Source organism: Ascidia mentula, chromosome 2, assembly GCF_947561715.1.
Source record: "Ascidia mentula chromosome 2, kaAscMent1.1, whole genome shotgun sequence".
In the NCBI taxonomy this organism is placed as follows: domain Eukaryota; kingdom Metazoa; phylum Chordata; class Ascidiacea; order Phlebobranchia; family Ascidiidae; genus Ascidia; species Ascidia mentula.
The window spans coordinates 7,425,965-7,449,766 of record NC_138567.1 but is presented as its reverse complement, the minus strand read 5'-3'; the positions used below and the strand labels follow the sequence as shown (position 1 = coordinate 7,449,766).

The 23,802-nt window shown below is 40.1% G+C and overlaps 1 protein-coding gene across 1 annotated transcript; it reads right to left on the bottom strand.

Moving 5' to 3' along the window:
* Positions 1-56: 56 nt before the first annotated feature.
* On the bottom strand, positions 57-22,803 carry LOC145888756 (multidrug resistance-associated protein 1-like). The gene is made up of 35 exons (XM_082979590.1): positions 22,759-22,803; positions 22,234-22,407; positions 21,601-21,729; positions 21,229-21,366; positions 21,047-21,151; positions 20,750-20,811; positions 20,494-20,622; positions 20,306-20,372; positions 19,910-20,055; positions 19,337-19,514; positions 18,929-19,090; positions 18,596-18,754; positions 17,908-18,045; positions 17,574-17,720; positions 17,114-17,198; positions 16,947-17,013; positions 16,540-16,666; positions 15,751-15,852; positions 15,613-15,687; positions 15,221-15,388; positions 14,722-14,911; positions 14,233-14,386; positions 13,999-14,122; positions 13,686-13,772; positions 13,228-13,357; positions 12,413-12,567; positions 11,879-12,034; positions 7,815-8,014; positions 6,767-6,896; positions 6,106-6,207; positions 5,498-5,644; positions 4,777-4,935; positions 3,184-3,350; positions 2,621-2,815; positions 57-490 (listed from the first exon to the last, which is right to left on the bottom strand). Exons 1-35 carry the CDS (start codon positions 22,801-22,803, stop codon positions 382-384), a joined length of 4,608 nt encoding a protein of 1,535 aa, XP_082835716.1. The 3' UTR covers positions 57-381.
* Positions 22,804-23,802: the final 999 nt, after the last annotated feature.

Below are 23,802 nucleotides of genomic sequence, written 5' to 3'. Positions count from 1 at the left end.
TTTTTGGCGATTCGCACTGATTATTTTATTGCGGTAATTGCAAAACAAATGGCAAAAGTTCAGCAGAATACTTAATCCCACATTGAAAAGCTTGTTTTGGACAAAAACAATATATAAGAAACATTGCAACGCTTGTACGACACTGCTTATATCATCGGGATATATGAAAGATATTATTTGACCTAAGAGCAAAGACGGAAAGATTGGAAAGCAATTGCTGCCGAACGCAAGGCTACGAAGCTTACATTTGTAACGGCGTGGATAAGCATTAACAACAAAAAACGAGTTGAAAAAAAGCAACTTCACCACAAGAAATAGGCACAGTTTTAAAATAAGGCCAGCAAATGGGTTTGGAGACGAAGTTACACACGTTGCAATACTTTACACAAGACCAGCATCCTTTGCCATACCGTAGAAGATCTCTTCCTTGGCCAGCAGAGCTGCGGGTGAATCAAATTCTGCGATCTTGCCGACGTCCAATACCAGTATTCTGTGATGAATGCAACAATCAAGTTTAGAAAGGCATAGTTGATACCAAAACGCAACAAACTGTTTCATTTAGCCCTTGGGGACAATTTTCATAAGAAATGAAGCTGCATGGAAGATTGACAACAAATATTTAGCACGCAGCAGCAGTGCTATGTTGAATACAAAAGTGTTTTAAAGAACACAGATACGGAAAATGGCAATTCATTAAAACCTAATTGACTGTCCGGCTTTACTGACTTATTTGCATACAAACCCGGCGTGTCAGGTTACCTGGGGACAATTAACGAGAACGCACCTATGTCGGAGAAACTGAGTGGCTGAAACGCCCCGTGTCGTGTTTTATACTGTGGTTAAAACCCCAAATGTCGCCTAATAACATGAAAACAGTGGTGGCCTGAGCCAGTGATTCTACAAGTTTTCAAGGTCACTGCAGAATTTGGATCTTATGGATTCGTTTGCGACACATCACGGTTTGAGGTAATAAAAAGGACATGAAATAGAGTCACTTTTTGGTCAATTTTATAATACAGGAAAGCAGCAGCATTTAAAACGTCGCATGGGCGTGTTTATACGTGAACAAATTGTCTTTACACGAACAGGAATCCCGATAAACACACCCTTGGTTCATTATAGATGATTGGTACTGTATGAAGTCTAGATTTTAGTTCCGATAGTTGTTTTTAGTTATTGCGTTATAAAGAAAAAGTCCTGTTACATTAATATTTGCAGTGGTGACGTACGAGCGCTCGTATTTTGAAAATTTTCTCAACACACTATAAAAAAATACTGTGAATTATTGAACTTTTTAAGAAAACCTGCCACATTGGCGGCAACGAAATTTATTTCTGGAAACGAACCGCAAGCTTAACAATGGGCATGATAGGATCACAGATCAGCATTACATTGTAAATGAGCAAAATTCCCGTGTGGTTTGGATGCAAAATTATTGCATTCAAGACTGTGGGCTTATCTGTACCTAAAGCACAATGCTGCAATAACATTTCGTTGTCCTGAACTTTAACATTTACGCAATCAATGACTATGCGAGTTTGCAAATTGAAAATGGCAGTTGGAGAATTTCGTTTAGTTTTTTTATATAGTTTTTGAATCTTTTTCGTATTTCCGTAAATTGTGACGCATTTCATTGGCATCGGTCACGAAGGTACGCTTGTATGTGCTGACGAACGCCGGAAAAGCAAGGTGAAAACCAGACAAGTGCGCAATTTCCTGCTTACACCAGCTTTTAAACCGTCGTGCGTCGTTCATCACGGGTGCAGTGGTGGTGCGGTCGAAAACGCGGTGAGAATATAGACATCGGGAAATTTCGGAAAAGGGCCACATTACATCGGGCCCCGTGACATGAACAAAGGAAATATGTCTGACCCTAAAGTACGTCTTGCATTTTTTTGGTTCCTTATTGTGCAACGCAGTATTTCCAAACCGAGGACGAATTCCTTGCCCGCGAGAAATGTATTGAGCTCCAAGGGGTAGGAATTTCCAATTTAAATTTTTCTTTAGCATCATTGCTATTTTTTGCATTGTTGCCAATAAAAAAGTTTCCCGTTTCCAACAGCATTAGTGTCATAACTATATTGTTTAATATATTTAGCATCTGTTTTTTTGTTGTTGCCATAATTCCATTGTTGGGTTTGAAACGCAGACATTGCCGATACATATATGTGATGTCCGCATGAGTTGTGTTTCGTCACAAACTTTACCTCTTGTTCAACTACTTTAAGAAAGAAAACATACGAGACAAACTTCAGCCCATAGCTTTTTGTGGTTTGTGTGCACTTTTTACATATGTGCAGAAACTGATGATTTCGAGTATTTTTGCCAATGTAGCTGACTTGAAGCATTTTGTTTCACACAACTAAATACCTATTTTAGATAGGCGTCGCGCTGATACGAAGGGACTGTATGATCGCAAGCCATATTCCGCTACATTTAAGGTATAGCCATACACACGAGAGCAACTTTAGAATTAGGTTAAAACGATTTGATACAAGGTTTGATGAAACATTATATTTTGACTGCTTCTCTAGCATATGGGGAAGTTACAAAATGGACAAGGAAGGAATAATACGGAAATGGGTCGGGAACCACAGGCATAACTTAAACAAATCCCAACCTATTATAGTCCATTATTGTGTTGAGACGATGAGCGATGGTGATAACAGTGCACTCTTTAAATTGGTCTCTTATCGTATCCTGAATGAGGTCGTCTGTCTTCATGTCGACGGCTGCCGTTGCCTCGTCGAGGACCAATATCTTAGACTTCCTTAACAAAGCCCTCGCCAGGCATATCAGTTGCCTTTGGCCAACACTGTGGAGATTACATGGACGTCGGTTAGGTTCGTGCCAAAACTTGCAAAAAATAAAGACAGCCCCTACCCTACGTAATGGTATGAAATTGTTGAGAGCAGAAATCCCCTGGCATTATTCAGGAGAAAAAACACCGAAAAATACACCAGTCTGGGCCTTGTTGTACAGCAAGTTTTAGTTTTACTCTTTAAGGACAAAATCACTACGTCATGGTTTTCAGTTGTTGGTTTTGAAAGTTAGTCCAAGCGCTTTCTGGCGTTATTTTAAAACATAAAAAAAATTTACAACAACCCTTACGAAAGGCCAAAAAAATGCAACGCGAGTGCACGGTGTTGACGTTCGGATTATTTGGAGCAGTTTATCGCTTACCTTAGGTTCTCGCCACCTTCCGAGCAAATGTGCTGAAGCTTTTCGGGTAAACTGCCAACAAACTCCTTCAAATGAGCAAGTTCCAAACTCTGCCACACTTCCTCGTCCGTGTACAGCTCGAAGGGGTCAAGGTTCATGCGCAGTGTGCCCGAAAACAACACTGGATCCTGGATGGAAAACAAAAGCAATCAGCACTGAATAACTCGGGGCGGCAAACCTTTTTGGCGCGGCTACAAATAATCTAGTCCTTCGAGCCAGATAACATGCAGTTTTACGGACAATCATTACTGCTCGCAACAAACCGACAATATGTGAAGAAAGGAACATGTTGCAAAACTATTCTTTAACAACTTAGTGCAGGGGATGATAAGAAAACGATTTTTGGCGGTGTCTACGTTGCAACCGACTAGTTATAATATTTCTATTTCAAAATGGTCCAACCACAGCTTGTGGAGCCATGGGCGTCCGGAGAAGGGTGGGGGGCAAGGGGGGCACTTCCCATGGCCGACAACTAACACCCGCTTAACAGAGCGCGAGAATCGAAAACAAATTAAACACATGGAAAATTGAGTTTAATCTCCCTTAATTTTTTTTTATTTTGCTGCGCCCATGCATGAAATAACCGACAGACAAAAGAATTGAAAGCAACATACAGGTAGATGCAAGTTTCGCCAATACTTCACACTGTTAGCATATTATGTGTTATGATGAGTGATTAGCGACTTATTGTGATGTGATGTGAAACCCACGGAAGGAAAAAGTCAAACAATGAAGCACTTTCTAACTTCAGGCACATTAAAGCCAGGGTTTCGAAACGGGGGTCGGGTTTGATGGATCATTGTTACGTGACAATGAATTCCCGTTGGCGATAAATTTCTTACTTCGCAATCGAAAGTGATTCTGACGCTTTTGAAAACAAACAATCAATAAGACGTTGCTGGGTTAGGTTGGGGGAGGACATTCTTCTATTGTACGTTGTTAAAATAATGGAAAAATTCCCAAGGCATCGGTGCTAGGAAGAGTTTCCGCCTTTTTAGGAGGTCTGCGCTTTTGATTATCGTTTCATAAACGCATTGAACTTCGCTGATTTCCAAGTGAAAAAATGTTGCAAGGCAAAGTTTCAGTTGCAGGGCAAGTACCACGGGCTTTCAAGTTGAAATTTAAAAATAACTGAATAAAAAAAAAAAATCACCGCCATTTATTTTCCGTTTCATGAATGTTCGTCTTATACCCAGTACCGTGCGTTATACAAACATATCTTAAATGTTTGGTAATCTGTGAAAGTGTACGCTGCTAGCGTTTTTGAAAAGAATTTTGCAGTTTATGTATGCACATATAAATGCACATATTTATTCCTTTGTTTCCACGTTGTTTCGACAAATCTGATCAATCCACATGTCTTGCTTTGCCTGAACGTACGTAGAGAAATCCGAAATGAACGTGTATTAACCGCATTTATGGAAACGTGCATTTCCAAAGTTAAAATCAGCGTCAACATACTTAAAACTTCCAAGGTTTGAAAAAGATTTCTTGCCATGACACAACAACTAAAGATTGCGCAAGAATGGAACCGCTTCCTGTCACTAAACGTACCTGGGGTATGATGGTGACCTTTGACCTGAGATCGTGAAGACCAATCGATGATATGTCGACGCCATCGACCAGGATAGTGCCGCTAGCGGGCTCAATCAAGCGGAACAGAGCCAGGGTTAAGGACGATTTACCGGCACCAGTCCTACCCACAATTCCAACCTAGTATGTGAACAGATTTTGATGGTTAAAGTTTTTTGATGGTTTTGATGGTTAAAGTTCTGACCAGCAATAGTGCAGAATCAAAGAAAATGCAACTATACTGCGGAAGTTCACGTTTCTACAAATCTCTGCACAAAGGTATAGTTTTGTTATTGTGCATACGCACATTTAATTTTAATCCGCATTGTTATTTCCCAGTTATTTTTAAAATCCGCACCGTCATTGCCCACTTATTTTTGACATATGGGAAAATATAGGTCGCGAATGCAAATAAGGGCAGGTCAGTTAAGTCACGTGATTCTAGGTTGCTTCAATTTGGGGTTTTCTAATTCACGTTGCGTTTTTTTTTAAACGTCCCTGGTCCTTGCAATTCTTTCCCGACGCTGTTGTCTGTTTCAAATTGCATTATAATGCGGTTATACTTGACGGCGCCAAACAACAATAGCCATGGCGCCCATAGCAACGGAACCCATTCCTTTGTTGTAAACATTAACGACCAATTGCGGTAAATTTCCACATCAATATCGAGTGTGAAAAAGTAGCTGCACAATAAACGTAATACCTTCTCGCCCGGCGATATCCTGCAGGATATATTCCGGAGCACGAGGTCGAGGCCTTCCCTGTATCTTGTACTGTAATCGTCAAAGGTCACTTCGCCCTTTGTCGGCCACTGGGAGGATGGTTTCGTTTCGGTGATGTCGTAAGCAGCCTTTGTGACAAAACAATGGTCGGTTATTATTGGTCAACAAAAGGCTGCGAGAATGAGTGTACGTGATTATAATTTACATATTACCGATTATTCACACTTTATATGGTTGACCTTTATGGGGTTGTTCTTATTTTAAACCAGTTCGAAGCGGAGTTTATGAGGGCATCGTTGTTTACCTCAATAATATGATTGTAAGATATCAGGTTTCTTCCAGTTGCGGTCCCATGCACAAATATACGTCTTACTGACTTCATTGTAAACAGAAATTCGATTTTAATACAATTAAAGCGATGTTTCCCGGTTTATGAGAAGCAAACAAAAGAATCCCCGGCATGTTTTGCTGCACAGTGCACAGTTAGTTTAGTCCAAGAGAATGGACTAATGACTGCAAGAGCATAACTTTTCAATAATCACATCTGAAAAACCGATCACCACGGTTATAATTATCGACTTTAACCTACCTCGTTTTCCACGTCGGCGAACTCTTTTAGTCGTTCTACCGCCACAACGTTAATTTCCGTTTCGCTCGTCTGTCGGACCCACCAGTTCAAGGTAGACGTGATCTGGTTGAAGGAAATAATCAGTGCAACATATCTCTAATGTTTGGTAATCTGTGAAATTGTATAGGGTGTCTGAAAATACTTTTGCAGTTTATGTATACACATATAAATGTACATATTTATTCCGTTGTTTTCATGTTGTTTCGATAAATCTGATCAATCCACATACCTAGGAAATCCGAACTGAACGTATATTAACCGCATTTATGGAAACGTGCATTTTCAAGGTTAAAATCAGAGTCAACTTTCTTAAACGTTTCAAGTTTGCGAAAAGATTGCTTGCCTGGACAATGGACACAGAGCATTTCTAAAAAGCTGCAGACAGTGCACACCGTTTCGACCGCAAGTGCAGCAGGTGACCGAGCCTGATCTACGCCAAAACAGTGTACATTGTCTGCAGTTCACCATACGTCATTTGCTTCTACAAGTGCATTCCGTTTATGTATATGTTGTTATGTTAAAGTAGTGCGTTATCTGATTTCAAACGACATACTGCAAAAGAATTCGCCTCCCAAACATACAAAACAGGACTCCGTACACCGAAATTCGCGCGCATACTTACGTTGAGGGCGTAGGAGATTGATAAACCAGTCAAGGCACCAGTGACGTCATCGCCACGTCCCAACACGGCAAAGAGAGCGGCGAAGAAAACGATTGCGTTTCCAATCAAGTCAAGACGAATCGCGAGCCACCTGCAAAAATCCGGAATCATCATTGTGTGTCATTTATAGCGACCATACTTATTTCCAACATAAATTGTGTTCCAAAAATCAGAAAAATTAAGTATCCTAACTTAGGTTGTGTTAAGGCCGATAAACAATATCGCCTCGTTAAAATGTCCGGAAAATGTCGGCCAACGTCTCCACTGAGAATGAATGTGACCAAAAAACGCAAGAAATGCACATTATGCTCATTTGCGGGCAATATTTTTTCGAAACTGCACTCCTTGCATGGGCGAATATGCTACAAGTCGATGCTTGCAAGTGTTGCATTGGCAGCCATACGTGTGTTTAGGATGATCATAACGCGGTGGATCGGTTCTACCTCCCTGTATGTAAACCGAAGGAAGCTGCGCTGGTTCCCGGCATTGTGTTCTGTCGACGCTTATCACCATTCAATGGCCGGAAGAATGGCTTCGTCCGCCCTGTCTTGTATTAATATCTTGTTCCACAGCTCATCGCCGGATAATTATTCTAATTTTTTTACTTAGTTTATTAAAATACAGCGACCGCCCCCCCTCTCTCCGGTGCCCGCATTGCCTTAGTGACACCTGATCTAAAGGACGCGCGTAGCCTGCACAGCGATTTACACATAATCCGAGAAACGGTCTCATAGAAGCCTTGTGAATATAAGCTGATAGCGGTTTAACATTATATGCATTATGTACCATAAGAAACACCACCGGTACTGGCACAAAGCCCTACACATGTTACAAACACGTGTCCACGATTGCTTCTACTTTTGACTATACGTGTCCAACTTTTACTTTCCACAGAAATGGGATTGAGTTTGCGGATAAAAAACGTAATAGTCGTTTATGTGACGTCAGAAAACGCGACAAAAACTCACTAACACATATTTTAAAGTGCAAATCATTGTCCTACGCTCACCTGTTAGAAACGATGTTGGGGTAGTAGCACTTCTGGTTGGTGTCAACCCTCAGTTCCGACTCACCGATGAATCGGCGTTGGTGGTTGTAAGCTCGCACGGTACTGACTCCTGATAGAGTTTCGCCGAAGTGGGAGTAAATAGGAGACCGTGTTACCGACTCCAGGCGCTTCAACTGTCTCGAAGTCCTCACGTAGAATCTCTGTTTGAGGGTTTGCATAGAAATGATAAAAAAAAGTCATAAAATGGGTATAGCGTTTCGTTACATGGGTTTATAACCAATATTTCGGATAAAATTACAAGATGGGGTGTGAGAAGAGTTTGGAGGGTTAAAAAGTGCTTCGAGATGATACGGTTACTTTTAGTTAATCGCGGATGCACCATAAGGCCTGTAGGCTTGTACGTCCAAAAACGATGAAGAATAGCAAAATCATGGCAGTAAAAAACACCTAAAATTTCACCGCAAATTGCGAAACGACGGCGATTCATTCATGAAACTTTTTATACACAGGCTAAGGGGATCGCCGGAACTTTCACAACAAATCTCCAACAATATATTGGAAAACCCGCGTTCGGTGAAACGGCGGCAATGAGTCACAATCAAACAGCGCATTTCACGGTATAGTTTGAACAGTGGTGTTAGTCAAACAATCATTTTCCTATTTTTCGGTGCATAATTGGACTTTGCAGTTTGAATCATCAGATCTGGTGTAGACGCGTGGGTTGCTGGGTTGCTGCTGCGACGTGAATCAGACGGGAATTTTTGGTGAAACCAACGTTACGACCATTTATGTTAAAATACACGTCGTATAACTCATATCTTTTACATAGATGTAGGTAACAACCACGCGAGATTATCGATTAAAGAATAATTTTTCGCAACTAAGTGACATCATTTAAATGTATTTCATTCACCACACAGGAAAATATGGACACTGTTATCGCAACTGGTGGAAACGTTATTAACCGAGAAAAAGGGAAACAACATGACGCCTAAGTTAGTTACTAAAAATAGCAACCTGCACACAGGGCTACTCCCATGTGTACACGAAGTTGGTTACCAAAAGAGGTAGTGGGGATAACGTGTTTAAACAGCGCGGAACAGGTCTAGGCCTACTTATTCACATTGCGCCACCGCACAGCAAACTAATATCTTGTTCGGTTGTAATCTGTGGTGAGAGGTTCTGTTCGTGGGCTATCACAACAAATATATCAGCAGCAGTTGGTTTTGTTGCACAATGTGTGTGCAACCCCCTATATTTTGGTATAAGTTTTGAAAACTATCGACATCACTCCTTGCAGCATTTGCTGAAATCATATTCTGCATCAAAAGCGTACAAAACCATTCAGTATGATCTACGCGAAAAAATAAAAAAACTCACACGAGGAAAATACTTATGTGGTGAAGCAAAGTGACACAATGAATTCGCTAATAACTAGCAAGCTTTTCCATATGTGGGAGAGGATTTGTATCAATGTTCCAGATTAAAACATGTCCCTTACAAAATCATTCGACCAAGCCAACACAACGATACTGCACGTCCAAGTATAGGTTTTACTGTCAGTGCTATCCAACCGCGAACTGACAACAAATGAAGATGAGAACGAACCCTCTCCCCCCCAAAGCGTAGTACCACAGTTTCGGGGAAAGTACCATTAGGACACCTGACCGCGGTCACGTGATCGAAAGGGCAACGATTGTCACCCTCCCACCAAAAAAATGTCAGTTTCGAAACAGCGCAAATAAAGCATCGTCGTGAAGGTATTATCTCGTCCCCATCACGTTGGAACAAAGAAGGGATTTTCGTGTCGTATTTACAAAGGTCGCTATGGTAAACGACGCTCTTTCAATAGTCAAATTACAAGCAACAGTCGGATGTCGTGGCGTTTTAAGTTCAACACGTAAATGTAGATGCAAAATTTGCGACACGTTTCACCAGAGACCGAAACCCATCGTATGTAAAAGTATCCTAAAATAGTTCGAGCGATTTTCGATTTTCAGGTGGGACGAACAAAGATTTTTTGTTGGGAACTATAGCGGAGTAACACAAAAGTCAGACGTAAGTATTAAATTTGGTGAAAGCAGCACCTCGGTCAACAACCTACAACAGCACCTAAAGTGGGGGTTTGGGGTTATTTACCAATTTGGTTGAGTTTTTTTCACGTCAACAAAGGGGCACTGTGTAAAATTTGGTACTTCCCACTGGCATTTGCCGAGCAAATACGCCAAAACACTTGCGCTTTGAAAGCAGAACCATAGCGTTGCAAATTACGAAAAACTTCCCCTCGCTGTGCCCACACTCACTCTGGGCGTTCCTCAAACAGTTCTTAAGCACACAAAGAAAAACGCTGCATTTTTTGCAGTCCCAAAGCTGTTGACGTTTGCAATGTCATTTCGGTTATTCACATTGGAGGTTGTCATTCAATGCTGTACATTTTCACCACATGCTGAACAACGAGGTAATTTAACAGGGAGTCGCATGGCGTTCCAAACACTCAGCAGCAGTATTGTATTATTGATAGGAGGTGGAGGACAAAAGCCCCAGCGCCACACACGAATGAAAACAGCTTAGGCGTGACCGGGAATCTCCCTGAAAACTCTTTTTTGCACAACTCGACAAAAGGTGCAGAGGTTTGGTTCGCACAACTGTGGTGAAACCCAAGTAACGGGTGATTTTCAAAGGGGTGCCCGTGCGTGCGAGGGATTGCTTATACACGGGATCTGTTACATATTCTGTTCCGCTTTAGAAAGCACTGACGGGGTGTTTTATGTTGGGCCCTGGCCAAAGGCTTTGAGTGCTAGGAAATAGATATCAGACGTATTTCATTGGTAAATAATCTCTTTGAAAACACTAAAACACATTAGGGACATAACTCAGAACCGACACACTGTGAAAAGTACCGATAAAAATGACATTCTAAGACGCTGAGGAAGCAAATTTGGTGACAAAATTTCCTTTTAGCTCATAGGCACGCGCCTCCAGTATTATAAAAACCCCTGCATGTCGGCAATCGCTCCTGAAAAAACTCCATTAGTAAACGTGACCGAAATCAGTCCGCATTACCTATTCCCACGGCTAATGGTAACTTCAGATAACGGGTCTTCGATGTCGCCGTCACATTTCCTTGAAAATTCCAACACATTATACTTTACAGCACCTATGGATGGGACTTATCGAAACTGCGGCACTTCCATTTTCATTTGGAAATTCAAGGAAGTGAAAATGCACGGACGACAGACGCATGACAAAACGACGGCCTTGCACCGATTGGAATTCCTACGGGTGCATAGAGGTCGGTTCCGTTTCATCGCGTCTCAGTTTAAAGCTATTAAAGGGTTTAAGTGCGCGCACAACGACTCGCTACGCTTCATTTCCTAGCGCTGCAGAATATCTACTGGGCCGTGAACTCCCACACAGTGCGACCTGGCTTTAATGTGTGTAGGCTCACAGTTACATGTATTTTATCTCTAGAAACCATGGTATAGTAAGTATGTGCTTTAAAAGATCTGCTGATCTCTTTAACACCCCCACAATGCGACCTGGTTTTAATGTGTGTAGGCTTACAGTTAAAAAAACTACATGCCAGTTATCGCATGTTATTGAAAGTATGTGGTTTAAAGGTCTGCTGATCCCTACAGTAGGTGACAGTTCGGAAATGAAAACTGAAACTTGTTTTACTGAAACCGCTTAGGTTTTCCGCATTTCAAGTTATCACTGCAGTGGGTTAAGCGCGGGCACAACCGTGCGCTGTGTCCCACTTTTAAGGACCATGGGTGTATCAGGAATTACACCGGGAATTCAACCAACGAAGTTCTGCCAAACTTGCAATGGGAAATATGATCGAACCGACATATATAAGATTAGACCAGTGCTGAAAGTAAGTCACAAGCCTTTCCGGTAAGAATTCAACGGCTGGTGTGTTTTGTATCCAAGTTGTAACGAGAAATTTGAAATTGAGTTAATTTATCCCCTTTATTAAGAAATCTTACCCAGCATACCAATCGTTTCTGTAAGAATTATTTATACTTTCAACCCTGGATTAGACCGATTAAGGTGTAGCCTACCTGGGCTATGAAATAGAGAATGGCTATGGGAAGGATGACGATACCAAACTCTGGAGTCGAGTACATGATGGTCACAATAATACCAAGTACTTGGAACATACAACCGTTCCAACTTCGCAGTGACATGGGAAGCATTTCGTCGACTGTGTAAACGTCCTACAACAAAAGGAGGTATTGTTTTACACGAGGTACACACACACGGTTTATGTCAATAGTTTCGTTTGTAACCGAGAAGCCTGTACAGAGCGTTGACACTGTCACCAGATGTAATAATACACTGATTTAACCGCTTAGCAAAAGTCAAGTGAATTGAATCTTTACGAAAACAGTTCACATCTAGAGATCTATTGTGTTTCATTCCGTTGAGAGCATCAAAAACAACTTGTATTATTTGGTTCAAGTGCCTTAAACACAAAATCCCTCGACCTGTTGGTTTTCGTTTTCATCCAGAAAGAAACCTTTTTTAGTGTATTTACAAAAATCGAAAATGATGCAATAAAACAACTCTTCGTCGCCACCAAGCGGCCACAGTACCTTGGAGAACCTGTTTACGATCCTCCCTATAGGAGTTGTGTCGAAGAAGCGAATCGGAGCTCGCATGATGTTGGAGAGCATCTGGAGGTGGAGGATCTTGGCGGCATGCAGGCATCCCACGTACAGGAGGAAGACGTCCATGAAGATGAAGATCGCTTCAAAGAAGTATAATTTTTACGTTTTCGCTGGCTTGGACTCCGTCGGGGTCACCAATTGTGGCGATGTATACGAAGTTAAAGGCGGTCCAATTAAAGTGCAACAGTGAGGGTTAGCATCGGTTAAGTTTATTGTGGCTGCTTTTATTAACATAGAACCAACCATGCAGACAACACAAATCTTACAGCCTGCCTAAATTTTTAATTGAATTATGATATTGCGGCAAAACCGTTGTGACGCAAGCTTTAAATATTCATATGGCGGTGGTAGGAGTGAGTGTTTTGTTGAAAGGTCAAACACATTAGGCGACCCGAGTATATTTATTATCTATAAAAGTTGGACTTCTTGTATGCTGCCTTTTCCTTTATGTTTCGAGCGTATCTGGCTGTGCCAATAAAATTAACGTATTCCGCTACAACGCAATAATATTGAAAAAGACCGGCCGTAACTAACAGGTCAGGCTTTTTTTCCTTTGTTAGTTAGGTGAAGGGCATTGGTTCACTTTCGTACACGCTTTCCTTATGACTTATGGGCGCCTGACTTAAAAACCTTCGTGGTTTTATTGGTGATCGTCCCATTCTATTTCTTTTCTGTGTTGTTCATCTGCGTAGTTGATTGTTTGCGCAAAATACACATGATATGATTTTGATTTAACTTACCTTGTGCGCCACCTAGCGCTCCATACACTCCAAGTCGAACGGGAGTCTGCGCACGTGACTCGTTGACAGAGAGTTTGTCTGCGTCGTCGGACCAGTCACTCAACCACAAGGAGGCGAGGATTACTGAAGCCTGAATTATAAACACGTGACGTTGAGATCGTGGTTGGTTGATGATCAAATTAAATGGGTTGATTTGAATCAGGGATCGGCGAAACTTTCAATCGTTGCGAGGCAGTTGTTTTGAATCTTAGCTAGCTTCGTTTGAATCAGTAATAGAAGGTATAGAGTTTATTAGGAAACACAACTCATAAGCGGGAGATAAAGCCAAAAAAGAACATGACAGGTGGGTTGCGAGCCCCTGGTTTGAACGATTTCATCGCATAAATTTTGAACCACATACGGCTATATATTCCCAAGAAACCCAACCATTAGAACAAAACAGAGTGTGAAACTTTTACCTGATACAGAGCTTCAGCGGAGAATATACAGACACACATAAAGTAGCCAACAGCCTTCATGTAGATGACAAATACCGACCATTTCACCTGCAACAGGTCATTGCATTAGTTTTAGACAATAAATAACCGCCATGAACCTTTGTATAATATTGACATTCCATTGGCATAGCCTACAAGAGGTGTAAACAGGACTCTTCACACTCGCTATCCAACTTATGTTGTAATATTTAAAGTACAAAAATCTCAGATATTTAACTGACATGTGTTATGTTGATGGAGAGCAACCAGCACAATTATCATACTTTCCACTCACCGATCCTTCCTGAATTATCTCCTTTTCCGTAAGCTTCCCATCCTTGTCACCCGACTTCATCACTTCCAATTCTTTCGAGTTTTTCTTCTTTTTGCCGAGTGTTCCATTCATTTTGATGCTCGTCCTGTATATTACAAACACTGTGTGGTTTCAAAAAGATCATGTACTCTTATAATTATAACGCGTAAATTTGATTGTGGGTTGTTTGTTATAGTTGCTATATTGTTCACGCACCTGGAATGTCGTTTGCGAATGCTATTGCGGTGCTCTTGTTTGATGACGTCATCTATCGGTGAAGTATTGGAGTTCATTTGGTCCGCGATGTCGTCACCGTTGTCGGGCACTGATTCGAAATCGTCTTCGGAATCGGAGTCACCGATTGTGAGGTCTAAAAATGAACGAGAGTAACACCGCGAAAATGTTTCCCACCCAAAAAGTAAATCAATGTATATTTTAGGGACTAACAACAGGCATTTGGAAACTTATATGAGTAGGCAATTACACAACACATTTTTATCATGTCGGGTGAAATTAGATTCTTTTCGTCCTTTTTTGAAGGCCGCACAACTTTTAACAAAGCTTAAAAAATTTAAGCTACAAAGCTCGAAGTTCTTGGTCATGGTAACTTAGCTAATACGACAACGTCACTTGTGTTAACCAAGTTAACTTGACCAAAACCTTGGGCTTTGCAACGAAAATTTTGACGACAAGGTCAATCCTCACATGGCTCATCTTCCTCCTCCTCCTCCTCATCCTGTTTGGTGGCGAACTCCTCCAGGAATCGAGCGAAGTCTCTTCCCTCGTCCAAGAGCTCTTGGTACGTCCCAACCTCCTTAATCCTCCCCTGCTCCAACACAATAATTCTGTCCACGTGGGGGAGGTATCGCACGCCGTGGGTGACCAGGATTCTTGTCTGTTCGATGAAAAATGTACAAATTCGTATTATTTATCCACATTATAAAGCGAGGAAGCCTCGTATTATTTCGGGTGGGTGTTATCGTGTCGGTATTTTATGCCAAAAACTTCTTTACCAACGCAATTATTTTTCCACTTAACGAAACACAACCGTCACAATATGCCAAACTAAAGTATTATCGACAATACAAAACAATCAACTTTTCAATTATTTTATTCACGCGTATTTACTTTAACTGTATAATAATTCTAAACAACGCAATGCAGATGCTTCTCTCACTATCATTTAAACAAAAACGATCCTTACCTTGTTCTTAAGCAATCCCTTGCTGCCGATCACTTTCTCGAATATGTGTTTTCCGATGTGCGAATCGACTGCGGAGAGAGGATCGTCGAGCAGATATAGATCGGCGTCAGCAAATACAGCCCGTGCAAGTGACACTCTCTGCTTCTGTCCTCCACTCAAGTTAATGCCCTTTCAAATACATTTAACTCTCATAAGTCAGGCTGTGACTTTACTTGGTAATTGGGCCTAAAATATCGTTCACCAAAAAGGTTTCATCATGGTTGAAGAAACAGACAATGATATTACGACTTTGACAATGTTCTTTGCTATAAATTTTCAGGTCCAAAAAAAGTTTCGAGGGTCACTGGTTTAAAAGGCAGATGTAAATTTAATACCATTTGCCAGTCAGTCACCTTTTCTCCGATCTCAGTTTGGTCGCCTCCAGGCAGAATGTCCAAGTCGCTCTTTAGCGCCGTAGCGCGGATGACCTGGTTGTAAAATCTTGCCGGTGTTTTGGGCCGATATTTTGCGGTTGAAAATGAGGTGGTTACAACTGCTTCGTCTTCATTGTGCATTTCTTTTCCGAATAGAATGTTGTTCTTAAGCGTGGCGTTTTGAATCCACGCCTGCTGTGACACGTAAGCCACTGATCCCTGACAAAGAACGACATAGTTAATAATAAAATGAAATCAAATATTGAAAAATTGTGATTGCAACCACAGACTGCTGGCCTTGCGATCACTGTATACCTTCCGTAATGGCAATATGATTAATAATAACGAACGTGTAGGAAAGTAATATACGACGAATTTTACATTTTAATCGATATTGGATTAAAACAATGTATTCTAAGCACCTTAAATGCGCAAGGAACAATCGAGTAGATATAGGTCGAAAGCCAGTATCTGGTAACTTTATTGAAGTTGGTCGCTTATTTTGTTTATATTGACGATTGAAGTATTCAGTTCACTTATAAACATCAATTTACGTCAATCAGAAGTTACAGGCACTTAAATTTTATTTCTATGGATATGGTTTATCATATTCTGGAACGCCGACGACGAACAAATTTTTGAGCATACATCAGCAATAGGGCCAATAACGTTTTTTATAGTGAGCTGCAGACAGGGCAACTGTTTTGACACTTATGGGTCTCATTAGTGCAGCTATGACTTACATTGATCTTGTCAGAAAAATACCCGAAAAAGACTTCCACTTTGTGGTGACTACACAGTCGCTATTAACCATTAGGGTACCAAACTAGGTGTAACCCACCACAAACATACATCAGAAGGAATTACAAAAACAACAACGTAACGCAGCGTCGAAGGTCGACTTACTTTCACTCCGACGTAACCTTCTTTCTTTTCCATTTCCCCGAGCAAGGAGGAAATAAGCGAAGACTTGCCGCTACCCACGTGACCGACGACAGCCACCAACTCTCCAGGTTTCACTTTCAAGTTGATGCTAATGGAAAGTGTTTAGGGTAAGGTTTAAAGACGTTTTTAATATACCCAGTGAAATATTTAAATATACAACATGCTATACATGTACACATTTCCATTGTAATTGTTTTAGCAAAATGTACGATATACACAATGGTTTTATTACGGGAGCGACAACCACTTAAACAATGCAGCTTTGTTCAACTTTTCAGGACAGTGGCAATTTTGACTATGTGTTAACGGGCTGTACACATTTTCGTATAACAACACTAAACTTCTTAATGGCGAAAAATTAAACTCACTCGTTTAGCACAGGGTCGGTTTCATCATCCCAAGCAAACGACCCTTCCTCAATAATCACTTGATCACCTAAGAATAGATCGTGCATGTTACGACGCATAAGCCCAGATAGCGAAAAGAAAATGATTGGCTATTAAAATACGTCACAAAATATCCTCGCATCCCAAACCTGATTTCGGATTGCGATCCACTGCTTTAGGATCAATTTCGTCGCTTACGAGGAACTTTGTCAATCTTTTCACCGAAACTTGAGCCTGTGAAGTAACAAAACAGAACTAACTTCTAATCAAAAAGCAACTTTTTTGTAAAGTTGCAAGAAGGGGGTGTTCACGTTCATGAGTACGGTATCCTGACAAAGTCAGTTAGTAAAGTAGCGTTAGACTTTTTTGTCAGAACAGACGTCCACATGGGAGCATTGACGTAGCTGGGGAGAGGCCAAACCGGTCAGGCGCCTTCCCAAAAAATCCTACGGCATATTTGGACCCCAGCAAAATTTTACGCTTGCTACACTCCTAATATACCTCTAGCATGACTCCATTAACCTCCAGCGTTTTATCGATGGACACACGTTTGCATGTATTATTCATTTACGTTGCGGTCTTTGGCGCAAAATAAGCATGATTTGGTACCTGTGTAACGGACGTGATCATTGCGGGTATCATAACCAGTGGAAAGCGGAGAATGTTGAACAGGGTGAGGGACACAAAGGTCGTTTCGGAATCTAACACGTGGTTTGGATCAATAGCAAGGTAAACTCCGAATGACGTCAGCGACACCTGGAACATAGCAATGCCGTTTATCGCTGTCAAGCATTTAGAACAGGGTTTGTCTACTTGTTGGGGTCCGTGGACCCCTGACCCCTATCACCTATAAAAAGTTTAATGACCTTTTTATAGGAGTCTATACTAAATAACCTTTATATACAGCATAGGGACTTTTTGTGTTTGAATTCCTTTAACATACAATGAAAGGCGTGCAGTTCCACAGGAAGGAGGAAAGTGCTTTTAAATAAGCCATCTTCCTTGAGAGATTGAGTTCCTGATCGCGAAGGTCCAAAACCTGCTGTTCAAATGACGGTTCCCACGCGTAGAGCTTTAACACCTGCCAAAACAATAACGAAACTAGAGTTTCACATTTACAGCATAGTCACCATTTACTTTGCCAAATTGCCAAATTAAAGCGGTTGACGGTTAGCGTTTGACGCGTATTTCACGCGTGATTGTCGTATTTGACAAAATTTACTGTTATTGTCGTGGTTGCCGCAAAGAGGGTAAATGAATCGTCAGAAAAAGATGTTTTTGAAAGCGTTAATAGATTCGACTGTCAATAGCACCACTAGCAATATTACCCTAATAACGTTAATAGCCTTGACTGTCAGTAGCTCCCAATATAGCACCATTACCATCACTAGCTCCGATTCTAAAATGCACATTTCTAAAAACGCCTATGTGCATTTGAAAAACATCCAACTACAAAACATTTTTTCTGGCTTTGACGTGTGTTGGGCAATAACAAGCTTTGTTAGCAATTGCTTGTATGAGGATGTCCAGTTGGAGCAATCAAGTGCAGAAACAAATTATCAAACCAAATATTTAAACACTAAATAAATTGTAAAACAATTTATACACGCGTTAAAAGTAACAAAAAAAACCTTAATTCCGTTCAGAATTTCGTTCATCAGTTTTATTCTGTGGTCCTTGATCTTCATGTTTTTCATCGAAAGATTCCTCATTTTTTTAATGATGACTCCGTTCAATGGAATCATCACAATCATAATCGCCAACCCCGCCAATACCGCAATGCCGAGAATCTACCAACACAGTATATGCATAGTTAAGCTAACATCATGCAACTGTGAAACCTTACTTCACTACATATTTATGTTACAGATGCCCCGTAAAAAAACTATTTTATCGCCAACAATTAAAATGTGATGCTTTTCGCAGTTTTTAGAGTATATATGCAACAAACTTAAAAAACAAACCTGCCATAGAAGCACAACGGCAATAATGATCTGCAGTGGTCCGGACCAAAGAATATTAATATAAGTCATCAGGTCCATGAATCGTTGTGCGTCGGTGGACATCAGGTTGACGATTTCACCGACTGTCGACTCTTGGCGAGCAGCATTCGAAATCCGCAAAGCCTGAAAATTAATGCAATCAAAAGAAGCGAACCGTTACAGTATAAGTTTTAAAATTTAAATTGATTGGGCCAATTAAAAACGTCGTATATTCTTTTAATAGGCTCTAAATTTACCCTAAGGGGGAAGAAAAGACTATTTTTGAGTTGCTATGAAAAAGATTTAAGAAACGTTCATTTTAAACATTTTACTGTACGTCACTTAAAATGCAAAAGAACAGATTTGACGCAAAACCTGACAACAACAGACCTTCTCGTAGATGATCGAAATTACCACCGTCCGAATCCTCATCCCGGTCAGGTAGCAACGGTGGAAGTATTGCTGAAGCATGATTGCTTGAACTACCGCCACAATATACATTGCCGCGGCGTAGAAGTATCCCCTCCACTCCGGAAGTCCAAGGTCAGTAGTGAATTCTATCATTAACCTAGGAGAACACGACTATTGCGGTTACATGATTTTTTGCTTAACAACTGGAGAGGAAGAACTTTTTTTCCAATATTGCATTAGAGCCACTACACGCACCAAGATGATGCTACGGGCACAATGTGACCAACGGTGATCACCTCTTCGAGCGTTTTTCTTTCTTGTTTTTAGCGCCGTTGCCACATTTTACTTTGTCATGTCATTTGCATCACATGATGAAGCGAGATTAAGCTCGCAAAAGCTCGTACAAATAAAATTTTTAAACAGTCTGTAAAAATAGTGCACCTGCAACTACTGAAAGTTACAGGCCTGAGACTGACGCGGCGTAGTGTAGAAAGCCAAGTGAAGACGGCATTTGAGAAGATGTTTCGGTAGTGAAGGATAAGAGCTACTTACGATAGAAGTTGAGGCGACAAGAATTGGATCAGGTCGTTGCACAATTTGAAAAACGCCGAGACAAGTAGAGTTTTCCAAAATTTCCTCCACAACGATTTTACCAGGGATGGACGGTATGGAGCTTTTTTAATGTCGTACTTATCGTCCTGTATAGGATAACGTATGTTAACTCAAATAGGGTGTGGTGCCGTGAGCCTTGGTATATTTTTAAACTGGGCAGGTGTTTAAAACAAACTTTGCGTGGAATTGTCCACTTTAGTTTTTCGTTTCTTGCGGCTTCGACCTTATTTCAAAGTAAATGCGTCTAATGTGACGTTATTCCGGGCAATTTTTAGAAAAATCTTTGAGCACCTTAATTTTTTTTATTTATCGTTGTAAACTCGCTCAGTTACTCACCAGCTTCGTGTTCTCTTCAAGCTTCTCATTTATGAAAACATTCTTGGTTGCTTTTTCAAATGATGCCCTGCAAAAGCACGGACAAACTAACAAAAATTGTCTCACACTAAACTTATTACACTCAGAACCAACTTACACAAAATCACAATCACCACCTTATGAAAATTAGTAGAAAAATGCAGGTTTACCGACTCTTGGCAACTTCTTCATTCCAATACTTGTGGAAGTCCGGGGACATCTTATGTGATTCATCTCTGGTGTTCAGATCCCACAGTTTGTCCAATGTCAGGGGATTCTTGTAGCCAAGAATAATCATTCTACAAAAACAGAACTGACGACGTTCAGTTAAACAAAACAACTAAGCCTGATACTTCTATCTGTTTATGTTTGTTGCAATAAAAGAAACAAAAATTTTGCAAATTTACTTCAATGTCATTCACTCACGGATTAAACCACCAGAAAAACAACTTGTTTGGAAGAGAACTCTGCACTTCAGGACACAGTTTCTGGGAAAAAAACAAAAGAAAACTTCTAATAATAAAGTAAAAAAAATATAAAAGTTAAAAATATGAGGGTTCTAGTCTGCAGCTAATGTATTTAAGCAACACAAAATGACTTGTAGATTCACAGGAATCTGCATACCCAAGAGGTATTTTACAAGCTACTTTAAGTCCATTTTTACACAGACTGGACATATTACAATGCATTGTAAACTAAAACTCCTAATATGCAAATTCTCACCTCCGGCTTGTACTTATACTCAGCAAAGCCATTCAGTACAACCATGATCAACAGAAAAACAAAATAGATGCAATGCAAGATAAATCCAACATAGTCACTGTCATCCTACATGCAACAAAATAAAACACAGTTTAAAGACTGAACAGCTTTCCACAAGAGGATTGGGTGGATATTTGAATTACGTTGTTCTGGAGGCGATGAATTCCATCAGAGATAGGGATTACTCCACAAAGCAACATGATGAACCAAAACAGAAACAGGATACCACTGGACACTTCTCCATGCTTTCGGGAGTGTACATGCATGGAGAATGCTAAAATCTACAAGCAAGACAAATCTGTATCAACTAAATCGGTTTCAAAATTTTAATCAGCAGCAAACAGTAAGGTTGTATTTCAGCTCAATATAACATACATTACCGCAAACACTTTACAAAGTTTGTAAGAATGTATATTAAAAATTTAAAACAATAAATGTTTATTTCTATTCACTGTAATTTCAACCTACTTTATATAATTTGCACCAAAGTATGACATATATATTGTAGTTCTTACCAAAGTGATAGCAATAAGGGATGGTGACACATATGTTGCAGTTGTCTCACGTATTCCATTTTGGTCCAGTTGGTAGACAGCGTAAAAGAGTTGTATAAGAATATCAACCAGAATCAAGAAATTCACACACTGAAATCATGTGCATACAATGAAACAAAAAAATTGTTTTGTGACAAAAAGCATTTAGCACATTTACTTTGACTGTAAAATGTTTTAATTTATAACAAGTTTTAAACTAACAAAAATCTTTAGCTACTCGTATATCTGTTTGTCAGGCACATCAAAATTATTTAATTGACAAAAATGTAACTACAGAAACAGAGCAAGGAACACAAATCATGGATTTACTCATAATTCTGAGAATAAATAGACTGGCCCATATTGTTATTAACATTGTCATGTCCGAAAAACGTTTTGGCAAAAACTTATGCCATCATCAGTTTGAAACAGAGTAATTTTTCAATAATAATAAGTGTTCAGACAGTATGGCTGTTTCAACTTGTTAGGGCTCATCAGTGTGTTAATTGTGCAGCCAGTGTGCAGCCAAAATTACAAACTTTCCAATCTGCCCCCTAGATGACTGAAGATGCTGCTGGTATTCCCGTGTAGGTACAATTAAAGTTGTAAACATACCAGTTTCGCTATGTGCAATTTCGACCATGGCAAAGGCGGCTTTGTTGACTTCTTCAAACCGTAGAAGTGAAAAGGAGCCAGAATCCACAGAAACGCCACTGGAATCCAAATTAGCACCGTTTCTTGAAAGCATGGCGTAAAAGATGGATACGGTCCGTTCAGAAGGGAATTATTCTGAGGAATTTTGAAAAAGATCGATCACACAAGTTTTTGCCCGTTCTTTTTAGCACGAAAACAAATGTAGTTTTGTTAACTTTTGAGCAGAAATGACTTTTGGGGACTTCCCCTGTATTATATCATTGATTGGAATCACTGAAGCGAATTATAAACAAGTTTATTTTTGGTATAAGGTCGTGGTAAGAACCTTTATTATTTTTCACCTACATTATTTTTGCAGGAGGCAAAAATAAAAGTTTTAAGTTGTTCCACCACACATACAACACTTTTGTTTAAATTTGAAAAAAATATGACGACATATAAAACTTGTGACACCAACAAAACTTTCAACAACACAAATATTCTTACCCAAAACGTAGAACCGCAGTAATCATACAGCCACTGGTCACCCATGATAAAATATCATGCAGGATACAGCGTTTGCAAAGGGTTTCCGCCTAATATAATTTGTGTGATGTGGTATGTTGTCGAGCAGTTTTATTGACACTTATGAAACAGCCAATATGAAAAATAACAAAAAAAGGTTGCAAATTGTGAACCATTTCTGAACGAACCAATAACCGAAATGCCACACACAATATATTTCTAGAGGGTGACTCTCCTCGCAGAGTAAATTATTAACCGATTACGCAAAGACTTGCAATACAGGTAAGTTGGGGCTTGTCGGGTTGTCAATGGTGAAACATCAGAAAATGCTGAGTCACCTAAAGGCTGTTAACTTAACTCTTTGTTAATGGCGGAAGAGGCTTGTTTGTGCAAGTTTGTTACTTTCCGTTTGTAAATCGATTGAAAGTCAATATACATTTGAATAAAGTTACCTTGTCCACTTCGGCATAATTCAGTCTTTTTAAAGAAAAATCTGGATGTTCATGCGGCCGACTAACTAAATTGTCAAAAAAAACTAAAAAGTATGTTGTGATTCGTAAATACAATAAATAATTAAATCGTCTTATGTTAATTTTAAAATACATAAAACATCCTTCCACACAAACGGTTTTATGGCATTACTTGTGAAAAACTACGACAAGTCTACAAAAAACGTACTAAGAATATTTCCTGACAAATCGTGGTTCATTGCAAAACTGTGCGATTCAGGCTCTCCTTTGATTAAAACAAAAAACGCAACAGCAAAGCGTATTAAGAATACCCAAAGTTTACGTCATAGAAACGGAAATCAATCTAACACCGACAGAATCTTATCACACTTGCACGCCCAGTCTCAATCCCCCCAACATAAACTGGCGTCCATCATCAGTTGTTCTTCTCTCACGGCAGCATGTAACAAACCTTTTTGCTTAGTCAATTATTAATGTCACAGAACAACGCTAGGGCGTTGACTCAGCACTTTGCCATAAACGTTACTTGTTCTGTTTGTTGTGCGATCCCTACAGT